The 12,264-nt window shown below is 28.9% G+C and overlaps 1 protein-coding gene across 1 annotated transcript in view; it reads left to right on the top strand.

The window, feature by feature from the left end:
• The window catches only part of LOC118201270 (RPA-interacting protein A-like), a 69,785-nt gene that overhangs the window by 35,333 nt on the left and 22,188 nt on the right, over positions 1-12,264 (top strand). Inside the window, exon 3 of the mRNA XM_085815321.1 lies at positions 1,261-1,330. Coding sequence (XP_085671447.1) covers positions 1,261-1,330 — 70 coding nt within the window. The remainder of the gene's footprint in view (positions 1-1,260; positions 1,331-12,264) is intronic.

The following is a 12,264-nucleotide window of genomic DNA, read 5'->3' as shown; positions in this document are numbered from 1 at the left end:
AATAAAAATAAAAATCCAAGAAAACAGTCAACAGCTGTGGCTTTAAACACATATGTTGATAATTTATGTGTTTTTTGTGATAAAGTAACAGATCATTTATCAGACGATTGTAATAAATATAACATAGCACAAAAGAAGGATATTCTGAAAAGAAATGCTAGATGTTTCTTGTGTTATAAAAGGTTCCATACTAAAAAATTATGCAGAATTAAGGTTGAATGTAATGTATGCCATAAAAGGCAACAACACAGAAAGGGGTTATATGAAAAAGGCCTATCCAGTTGTAAATGATTCTTTATGTGAACAGGTTAATTCTGTTAATAACTCTGAAACAGTATTGATGTCAGTAATGCCAGGAAAGAAAGAAATTACAAATGGTAAACAAATTGTTTTTCTACAGACATTTTTAGCCATTGTTTGTGGCACAGTAATGAAAACAAAAGTTTGTTATTTATTTGATTCAGGAAGTCAACAAACATTTATTCATGAAAATTTATCAAAGAAATTAAATTTTACACACTTTTGGTAATAATGCTGTAGTGAACACTACAAGATGTAGGGTTAAATTTCAGTTATGTAATATCAAAAATGAAAATAAACATTTGACAATTCAAGCATTAAAATCCTGGGTTTCGACGCCAATAATATGTAGTAACTAATTTCAGTTACTATCAGAGAGCATTAGTTCCAGAGCTAAGTGATCATTCTGTTTTGTTATTAATACACACACGTTTTATTTACAATATAATACAATAGTTACAAGCATCATTATTAGGCACACGCCTTCATCGTTATTAGGCTTAACACCTTCGTTCTTCCATCAAACTAAAGTTACAGAATATCAACAGAGATAAGATGATCGGAGCGCCACCTAACGGTGCAAAGACCTGACAACAAGTGTCGATACCCAAATGTGTAAAGAATTTGGGGTTTAACTAATTTCAGTAATAAACAACAATGTTTCGTCATCAGCTCAAATTATATCTTTCTGAATTTATGTAGAGAAAGTATATTGGAAAATTGATGTTTTTGATGAATTGTTGAAAGGAATTTTGGAAATGTGATCATGTTTTAATGATTATTAAAAATATCCTTAGTTAGAAGTTAATTTTGTAATAATTTTGTTATGCAGTACTTTCATAAAGGTAAAATTTTCGTTAACACTTATAATATGTTGCTTGTGTGCATGGGTATATATAAAGGAAAATCTTTCATTTCTAAAATTGTATTCTTAATGCTGATTTTAATTCTCTGCTTTAGGATTTTACTGATGTTGAGGTGAATGAATTTCTTAGCATTTATGAAGAGATACAGAAAGAAATAATAGAAGGTAGTATGACATGCATTTTCATGGTTTATAATTTTATTTTGCTTTCAAAGTTAATATTCTGTATTATTTTCAAAATGTTGTAACTACATAGGATAATTAAATAGCATTATTAAAAAGTTGTTTCTTTTGTGTTTATAACACAATGTCGATGTTATTTATCAGTACTCTAACAGCACGGCATATCACTGCAACATTGCAAGCGTGCCGCATTGTGACTACCTCAATGTCGCAGTAACGTTGTAGGAATGGCTTAATTTCCGCTTTTTGCAACGATGTGAAGTCAGATTGGGACTTGTCACATTGTGACATTGCTGTGAAGTCATGCTGCAACTTTGTTGTGAAGTTACACTGTAATATTCTTGTGAAGTCACACTGCGACATTCATGTAACAACTCATTTCGACTTAATATAAAGCCATAGAGTGACATGAATGCAACATAATAAAATGCCATGAATATAATGTCACTAAAGTTGTAAATGGATGTCACGCAACACTGGATTACTTTCTAAATGATTAGAGTGATGAACTCTTATTTTGGAAACAGTTAACTACAGCAATGTTTTAATGATCCAGTAAGGTATTGTACTTTTCAAGGTATTAAAATACTTCCATAATATTCAAAATTTTTAAATAATTGAAAATATCCAATATAATCATTTGAAATTTCCTCATTTCACTGATGTTGTATCTCACCTTATTAAGGTTATATAACTGTAATCCATTTATGTTTATTGCATATCTGTATAAACATTTTTTTTTTAACAACTTGGCTTTTTAATACTGTTTTCTGTTCTCCATTTCTTTTTTCCTTAATTGCTTTCCTTCCAGAAAGAGCTAAATTTTTTTGATAACTGGATGAAAGAAAAACCGTTTTAGTACTATATTTTATAGGACATTTAGCTATTTTATTATCTTGTTATATAACAAAACGTTTCGTTTTGAATTAAAAGCTTTTATAAATCAAAGCAATCATAGACTCCAAAGTAGTTAACTACAATCTTTGTTTCCAAATTAGCCATTTGTTGCTTAATCTGTAATACTGAACAAATAGTTATAGATACAAAAGTCAGTAGCTGGGAAACATTATAGAAACTAAATTACTGAAAATAAATATTTATACTTAAGTTATAAAAAATGGGCATTCTTTTTCACCATTATTACTCCATTAACAAATTACAATTTTATGAGATTTTTAAGCTATAAATTTAAAATAACTGTCTTACACTGCACAGCTTCAATATATTTAAATAATTGTATTACGGTAAAAATATCATGTAATTTGTTTCATTTAATGATTAATGTGACTCATTTATTTTAAACAATTCAGCATTTTTCTGTTCTCTTAACAAATAGAGTATTATGCAAAAGCATAACAAATTTGCATGAATTAATTATTCCAGTTCATAAAACAATTATTGTTGCCAAAGCTGACTTACAGAAAATCTATATTACTTACTTCTGAGAATATGCACTATACTATGACCTTCACAGCAATGCTTAAATACTATTCATAGCTCATACGGTAAACTGAATAAAACTCGGCTGGTTATGCATTAAAATATACAAGCTCCTTTATTTAATCAACCCATATGGGGAGTAAACACTTATTGTATACTGACATGAATGATACAACATGAATCACTTATTGTATACTGACTTATTGATACTGACATGACATGACATGAATGATGATACTGACATGAGTGACATGAAACACTTATTGATACTGACATGAATGATATAATGGAAGTAAACACTTATTGTATACTGACATGACAGTGATAATTAATATATAATAATTGAAAATAAATTTTTAAATTATTATTAAGAATGAAATGATTACGACGAGAAAAATACCAGAGATGCATGGACTTTATAGAAGTGCGTGTGAAAAATCAGTGAAGATTTTTTGCTATCCACAAATTTCTACAAACAGACAATGAAATCGGGGCATTTGGAATTATTTTAATACTATTTTTCAGAGCAAAGATGAGGATTTGGAAAATGTGTTTTTATGTAAATATGAAGTAACATCAGATATAGGCATTCTTGCTATCCTTCTCCTTTAATATAAACACGCTTCAGTTTTTTATTTAATTTTAATAATATGAAGATATGTTTTACAATGCATACTTTAAAAAAGTTATTAATTTAATCTAAATGAATCTGTACAGCACAGAGCTGTTACCGTTTTTGGGTGAATCAGGCATTTGAAAATGATGGGGCACATATACTGTATGTATAAGAATTTGGAACGTAATAAAAATGTTTAGGAGAAGCAGTTGTGAGATTAGTTTCAGATATTAAAATCTGATGATAAGGCCCTGATGCTTTACTTTCTTTAAAGTACTTCATTTTTCTAAAGTTTTCATTTGATTTCTTTATTGAAATCAGAAATGATTTCAAACCGTTAAAATTTCAAAAAGGTATCAATACATGTTTTAGCAATGATGTTATAGTTTTTTCACTAGATGGGAATTAAAGAAACAGTTTCCTTAGTATACTTTTAACTGAAGAGAAATAGATTATTTGATTTCTTTAATATAACAAAACTAAAACACAATGGGAAATGAAATATAAAAACACGTTCATGCCTTTCATTTTAGAAACTATGCAATTAAAACTGAATTTCACTTATGTACTTAAGTTCAAATTGAAATTGGCTGTATTTATGAAAATAAAAGTAATTCCACTACTTAATTTTGTAGGAAAAACTTTACAACTTTTGTTAAAATTAAAAAACAATGAAAATATAAAACTCCTCCTTTTACATTAAAAGAAATATTCTTTTAATGTAAGATATATATATATATATATGTAAAATATAAAATAAATACGATGGCTTTGCTCTTTGCGACCCAGCAACCTTTAATTAATTATCTGCAATTCAGGATCGTCCCCTAACCCAGTACCTTCTAGCACATTCGCACCTATTACATAACCTCCTCATATAAATGCTGCGTAATAAGTTTTTCTACATTTTTCTGGAAGCTACTCTGTTACATAACCTTTCATATAAATGCTGCGTCATAAGTTCTCCTACACAGATGCCTTCTCGCCTTCTTCCTGCTAACACTTCCGCTATGCTCCTCTTTCTTTGTTAGAACGTTATGACGTATTAAAGTTTAAAGTCAGTCGTATCTAATAGTTCAATTACTGAATAAGTTATTTGATTAACTCCATCTGGAAAAAGTCATCTGCTGTAAATTAAAATAAAGATATGCTTGCTGTTAAAAGTGAAAAGTCCTGAGTTGTCATTTTTCTCCGTGATTCATTCATCCCAGATTCGTCAACCATCTGCAGAACGTGTAATGGAATAGCCTCACCATTCGCCCATGATGTGTTGGAATAACTGAAAACATTACAGTTATTAATTAGCCGGCAGGATATTTCCTCTACGTGGGAAAAAAGCTCCTGGATTTATTTCTAACGCGCTTCTAAATTCAACAGTGGGTCAAGGGACAGTGTGTGATCGTCTTATGCTTTTACTTCTTTTCCGGCGATGCTTAAGTGTTTTACCTCGCCTCCAAAGTTATACGTTTTATCAAGTGCTTCTAGATTGATTTTAGTGTTCAAATTGATGTGTATGCGAACTCTTAAATTCAAGATTTTGTGATTGGAATGCTAATTCGCTCAAAAATGGCAAAAATGTCAACTGATAAGCAAGAATCCGTAGCTATTGTGGATACAGTGAAATTTCAATTCCCTATTTTTGACGGCACAAGTACAAATTTTCCAGTAGACAAATATCTTCTATTGTTTGAAGAGAAATGTGCCGCAAAGGACATTTCAGAAGAGGAAAAGAAATTTGTTTTCTCAGAGTGTATTAGAGGAGAGGCTTTAGCCCTCTATTTACGTGATTGTTTAGATAAAGACTGGGACAACATAAAGGATATTTTCGAGACATACTTCACAACATCGGAATCTGTTACTTTTAGTGATTTTGCGTCTTTAAAATGCGAGAAATTTAATAATATTGATGTTTATTTTCGTAATAAGTTGAAATTAGGAGCCAGCTTGAAACTAACAGATTCCACAATGGTGGAAGCACTTACGGAAGGACTTCCTAAGTCTCAAAGAATGCTGTTAACAGTGCGAAACATAGACACACAGAAAGACTGGATTACTCTTGCTAGTAAACAGTTTCCAGTTCAGATGCCGTTGGATGGTCTAGGAAATAGTAATTACCAATTTGTTTCTCCAAGGCAAACTGTTCCGAGGTGCTATTATCCCAGACCAGTGCAAGCCACTCCTTATCAAAGTTTTCGTAGTGTGAGACTTTTAATTATCAACAAGTGCAATACCGACTTCTACAGTATGCATATCGGCCAATTCTATATCCACAATTATCTGCTATTAATTATAACACGGTTCCTAAAAGAGAAGTTAAAACATGATATTACTTTAAAGTGAATGTCTAAATTTGACAGGAAAAAATTCCCAGTATTATTGATACGGGATCGCAAATTAACGTTTTACCATTAAAAATTTTTAACAAAATTGGTGATAAATTTAGAGAAATTTCAGTGAAATCCCATGATAAAATATTTTCAATATCTAGTGAAGTTCATATAGAGAAAATAATCAAAGTAAACTGTAAAGTAGGTAAAATAGAAAATAATGTGATATTTTATGTAGTAGATTCAAATTTGAATTATTTATTGCTTTCATCACCATGTGTTTCATTATTTAAATTACAATTGAATTTTTATAATTATGAAGTGTATCAGCTTGGAAAACAGGTAAGTAAAAATGTTAAAGTACACAAGTTTTTCTAAAATAATAATGTATGTAAAAATGATATCAGTGCTGAACAATCTAGTAAATATTTTGATAATAGCGAAAATTTTGTACATAAAAATGATCTTAGTACTAAAAATTGTGGTAATTATTGTGAAAATAGTAAAAATTCTGATAGTAAATTACAGAAATTGTAGAATGATTATAATCATATATTTGCAAAAAGTAAATATGATGTTGGTTGTATAAGGGTTGAACCTCCCAGAGTTATATTAACTTCTGAATTACCAATAGCCTATAGACCATATAGAGCATCTCCTAAAGATAATAGTGAAATTAAAAAACAAATAGATGAATTGTTAAAAGCTGGAATTATTAAACCTTCTTATAGTCCTTATGCTGCTCCTGTAACTTTAGCTTATAAGCAAGACGAGCAGTCCAGAAGCAGATTGTGTATTGATTTCAGGAAGCTTAACCAAATTACTATGTTCAGAATCAGTTTGATTCTGAACCTATTCCTAGAATTGATGCTGTATTAGATCAATTAACAAATGCAAAAATCTTTTCTACATTGGATTTGGCATCAGGCTATTGGCATATAAAATTAAATGAAAAGGATACTGAAAAATTGGCATTCACTACAAATTTTGTACTGTATGAGTTTACTAGATTACCTTTTGTTTGGAAAAATTCCCCAGCTGTTTTCCAACGAGCTCTTAGACAAATTTTAAACAAATATCAGATTCAATTTGCTTTAAATTATTTTGATGATATTATAGTATTCTCTCCAAATTTTGGTGAACATTTAAATCATCTTAAAATAATATTTGATATATGTGAGAAAGAGAATATAAAATTAAAACAATCTAAATGTAATTTTGCTAAAGAAAAAATTAATTTTCTAGGATATGAAATTCAAACAGGTAAATACCAGCCCAGTAATGCAAATATAGAGGTTATTAAGAAATTGCAACCCCCTAAAAATATCAAAGAATTACAAAGATTTTTAGGAAGTATTAATGTTTATCATAAATTTATTCAAAATTATGCTAAAATTAGAGCCCCATTAACTAATTTACTTAAGAAAGATACTCCTTATAATTGGACTGATGAATGTCAAAAAGCTTTTCAAAAATTAAAAGATGCATTGATTTCTAGACCTATTTTAACTTTGTTTAATCCTAAATATCCATGTCATGTATTTGTTCATGTGTCCAAAGAAGCTGTTGGTGCTGTTTTAAAACAAGAACATCCTGATGGTAGTTTACATCCAATTGCTTTTCATTCTAGAAAATTAAGATCTTATGAACAAAATTATGCCATTACTGAGCTGGAATGTTTATCTATTATTGATGCAAATGATAAATTTTATTATTATTTACATGGTAACCATTTTACTGTACATACTGATCATGCTGCTTTAGTTTGGCTTAAAAATATAAAACACCCTACAGGTCGTCTATTTAGGTGGTCTTTAAAATTATCTATGTATGATTTTGATATAAAATATAAAAAAGGATCTACTAATGTTGAAGCTGACATGCTCTCTAGAAATCCTATGTGTCAACATTTAAGATTGCAAGTTAATTTATTATCATTAGAAGAAATAAAAGAATATCAAAATTTAGATAATGTTTGCAATAATAAGTATAGGAAAATGAATGATGTCTTAACTATCAAAAAACAGGGATTGTACAAAATTGTGATACCCATGTCTCTACGTACGAAATTACTTGAAAAGGCCCATATACAATTTGGTCATATTGGTGTATCATCTATGCTAAATTTGTTATCTCCACAATATTATTGGCCAGGAATTGTTCAAGATGTTAGAAATTATTGTAAACATTGTGAAGTATGTCAGTTTAATAAAAAAAAGTAAACAAAAGAAATTTGGTTTAATGCAAAATTTACCATCAGTTAGTGAACCTTTTGAAATATTATCTATTGATACTGTAGGTGGTTTAAATTATTATAATTCTACTAAAAAGTATATTCACATAATTATTGATCATGCAACTAGATATATCTGGACTTTTGCTTCTAAAAGTGTAACTACAGATACATATATAAATTGCTTAAAACAAATTTTCCAAATTCAGGTCCCTAAAAAGATTTTAAGTGATAGGAACGCTGCTTTTACATCTTCAAAATTTAAGCACTTTTTAAGGAATCATAACGTAAAACAATTGCTAACTACTGCAAATAGACCACAAACTAATGGTAAAATTGAACGTGTTAATCAAACTATAACTAGATTAAAATGTAAACTAAATTCTTATCAAGGTAATATAGCATGGACAAAATTATTACCCCAAGTAACTGAAGAGTATAATAATACCCCTCATTCTGTAACAAAATTCCCTCCATCATATTTAATGTATGGAAAATTGCCTTATGATTCGTTAATTCAAAATCAAGAATTGTATCCGTCAATAGAAGAAGCTAGAAAAATAGCTCAAAAGAGATCTGATGATTATCATAATGTAAATAAAGAAAGATATGATACTCATTTTAAACCTAGTAATTTTAAAATTGGTGATTTAGTAACGTATAAAGAATTTCAATACCCTAATACACGTAAATTATCTCCTCCATTCTTATAGACCTTATAAAATTTTAGAACTTCAGGACCTTATAAAATTTTAAAACAATATTCTGAAGTTACTTATGAAATAGATAAACCTAATCCTTTAAATAAAAAGAAATCAGAAATTGTTCATTCAACTAGATTAAGACCTTTTAATCCAGCAAGTGAGTTTAAGCTAACTGTCAGAAATAGTAGAATTCCTATCTCTGTTCAAAATTAAAATTATTTTTTTCAAAATTCTCTTTTAAACATTTTCCTGATTATGACTTTTAATACCTGATTTAGACTTAAACCCTAACTATGACAAGTTATTTTCCCGACTATGACAAATTATTCTCCCGATCTTGACCTTTTATATTTTTCACATAATTTGAATTATTTTGTAGCAAAAATTTTCTTCTTATTGTAGGATATTTTTTTCTAATTTACAAAATTATAAAAAAGACTTTAACTTGATTATACAAGTTATCTGTCTTACAATTTTGATTTTATATGATCTTTTATTTTTCTAAAACCACTTTGAGGTAATGTACAATGCCAAAAACCAGTTACCTTGTATTAGGCAACGGACGTTTTTCGATATTTGTACCTAGCACCCTCCAACCATCAGCAAGTAATCACGCTGATCTGTTGGCGAGGACATGCCATAGTTTTAAAGTCAAAGTGTTCATGTTCTAGTGTATAATTGTGTTATTTATATTGAATTGTTTTTTGAATAATTATAATATTTTGTATTGAAGTGTAAAATATGTCAATCTTTAATTGCCTACGATGAGAGGAAAAAAAGCACATAATATATTATTCATAAATTGTATAATCTATTTCTTTTCCAAGTTTTATCTGAAGGAAGAAAAATTTTAAATATTTTCTAATCAAAGCTTTTTATTATGAAAACATATTCAGCGAAAAAAAAATGCATCATATTTGTGAACTATCAACATGCATCATATTTGTGGACTATCTGGCATTTAGAGATTTTACCAGATATTTTCATTCTATTCGAACTCTTTTTATGAAAAGGACTTTCAAAAAACAAAATGGACATTTTTAACAAAATTGAGGACTTTTGTAATTATCACTTATTTATTTATCAGTATTCCATATTTATTATGTTATAGTCTTAAAATTAGTCATATATTGTATATTTATTTATAACTCATTGTTTTAATGTTCAAAATTTCATGTGCTATAAAGTCAAAATTTTATATGAGAAAGTCATGAACTATGATAGGCCATAGTTAAAGCTTGTACGCTATGTTCTGGATGTTTTCATGTCTTATCTCATACTTTTGCTTCACTCCTGTACTAATGCTTTTCTCACCCCGGCCTCTCTTTTTGATGGGGGAGAAGATGTAAAATATAAAAAAAATACGATGTCTTTGCTCTTTGCGAACCAGCAACCTTTAATTAATTTTCTGCAATTCAAGATCGTCCCCTAACCCAGTACCTTCTAGCACATTCGCACCTATTACATAACCTCCTCATATAAATGCTGCGTCATAAGTTTTTCTACATTTTTCTAGAAGCTACTCTGTTACATAACCTTTCATATAAATGCTGCGTCATAAGTTCTCCTACACAGATGCCTTCTCGCCTTCTTCCTGCTAACGCTTCCGCTATGCTCCTCTTTCTTTGTTAGAACGTTATGACGTATTAAAGTTTAAAGTCAGTCGTATCTAATAGTTCAATTACTGAATAAGTTATTTGATTAACTCCATCTGGAAAAAGTCATCTGCTGTAAATTAAAATAAAGATATGCTTGCTGTTAAAAGTGAAAAGTCCTGAGTCGTCATTTTTCTCCGTGATTCAATCATCCCAGCTTCGTCAAGCATCTGCCAGAACGTGTAATGGAATAACCTCACCATTCGCCCACGATGTGTTGGAATAACTGAAAACATTACATATATATATATCTTACATTAAAAGAAATATATATGTCCCACAGTATAATGCAGTGCAATTATACGGAGTTTTCAGAACCTTCGATTGACTCTTCAGGAATTGGCTTTCTGTTATGAAATTTCCAAACAAATTTATTTGTTTATTTAAATGCGGCAAAGAACTGAAGTCTGTCCCAATAAAAAGAATTCCATGAAATTATATTTTACCTTAAAATCAGTCCCCCCCCCCTGTTTGGCAGACTTTAATTCATCAGTGTTTTATAATATGCGAATTTCCAAGTTATCACAATGAAATTTTAAAATTCCTGTGTGAAAGATTCCTTTCTTAATTTTTCTAAGCTTTTCAAATACGATTACAGAAATTAGTGTCTTTTCAATGTGTATTTCTGCAAATGATACATTAAAGCAAAACTAAATGTGATAAGTTTAGATAATTAAATTTGACATAATTAGAGGGTTAGATGTAATTTTTAAGTTTATAATAACCAAATAAAATATCTTGTTTGCAGAAGTGAAATACATTAATTTAAAATAAAATTTTTATTTCAAATAAAGTTGTATCGGTGAAGCTTAAATATACGTTTCGATTTATAGTAATTTTCATTACATTTATAAAATTATCTGCAATAGGTTAAATTATCTTAAAATACAATTTGAAATTCGGTTTCTTTATAACACGAAGTAACTTGTACTTTTAGAGACAAATTACTATTAATTTATACTCTTTTGTCACAAGTGAAGTTTTAACTTCTTTCATATATAAGTAACGATGAAATGTAATTTCCTTATTTTTATATTGTTATCATTTAAATAATTTATGCATCTATTCAAAAAATTAATACCATAAATATATTCTCTTAATCTGTCAAGTAACAAGTACTTTTCCACAGGTTTTCATGTTTTTCTTAATATATAAATTGAATACGAGTTAGTTTCATTAGAAAGTCCTTCACAAAGGCATCCCTTCTCTTAAGTAGACAGCCCTCGTATGTTTTGCTGTATTAAAAAAATTTGACCTAAACTAGGAAATATTTTTCTCTAACTAAATCTCTTAATAAGCAAATTTAAGTTACTTTAACAACACAAATATATTGTATGTAAAAGTGTGACATAATTTACAAAAAGAAAAGATCTGATATAATAAATTTTAAAACTAATCTCAGAAATTTACATATAGGAAATATGTAGAAAAGTTCAGTGTTTTAAAGTAATACACCATTTGTAGTTATAATAATTTAAAAAAACGTGTTCTATATAACTAAAACGTGGTTATGGAAGTATTGCATCATTTATAATGTGGCACTAAGTACCATGCATAGAAGTAAGTACCGTATTTGACGGCATATAAGACGCACCCTTATTTAGACGGCCACACACAAGGAAAAAAGTTTCAATAGCGTGGTTTCTTTTAGTTCTCACATTTCGTAAAAGCCAAATAAACAATTATTGAGTGCAATTACCTTCACGTATAAGACTGTGTCCTTCACGTATAAGACGCAGGTAACTTTTTGAGACCAAATTTAGGAAAAAAAGTGCGTATTATATGCCATCAAATACAGTAATTATTTTGCGAATAAGTTCGAAAAATAGTTGAACACGATGCAAATACTGCAGTAAAATGCATAAAATCTATTCTTTTTTCATATTATCTTTTAATATTAAAAACAACAAAAAGTGAATTATATCTACCAAATAAACTTGA

This window comes from Stegodyphus dumicola, chromosome 4 (assembly GCF_044657685.1).
Source record: "Stegodyphus dumicola isolate Sdum_Otavi_A_Nest chromosome 4, ASM4465768v1".
Taxonomy (NCBI): Eukaryota; Metazoa; Arthropoda; class Arachnida; order Araneae; family Eresidae; genus Stegodyphus; species Stegodyphus dumicola.
Note: the sequence above shows the minus strand (reverse complement) of the source record. Positions and strands in the feature narration are given on the sequence as shown.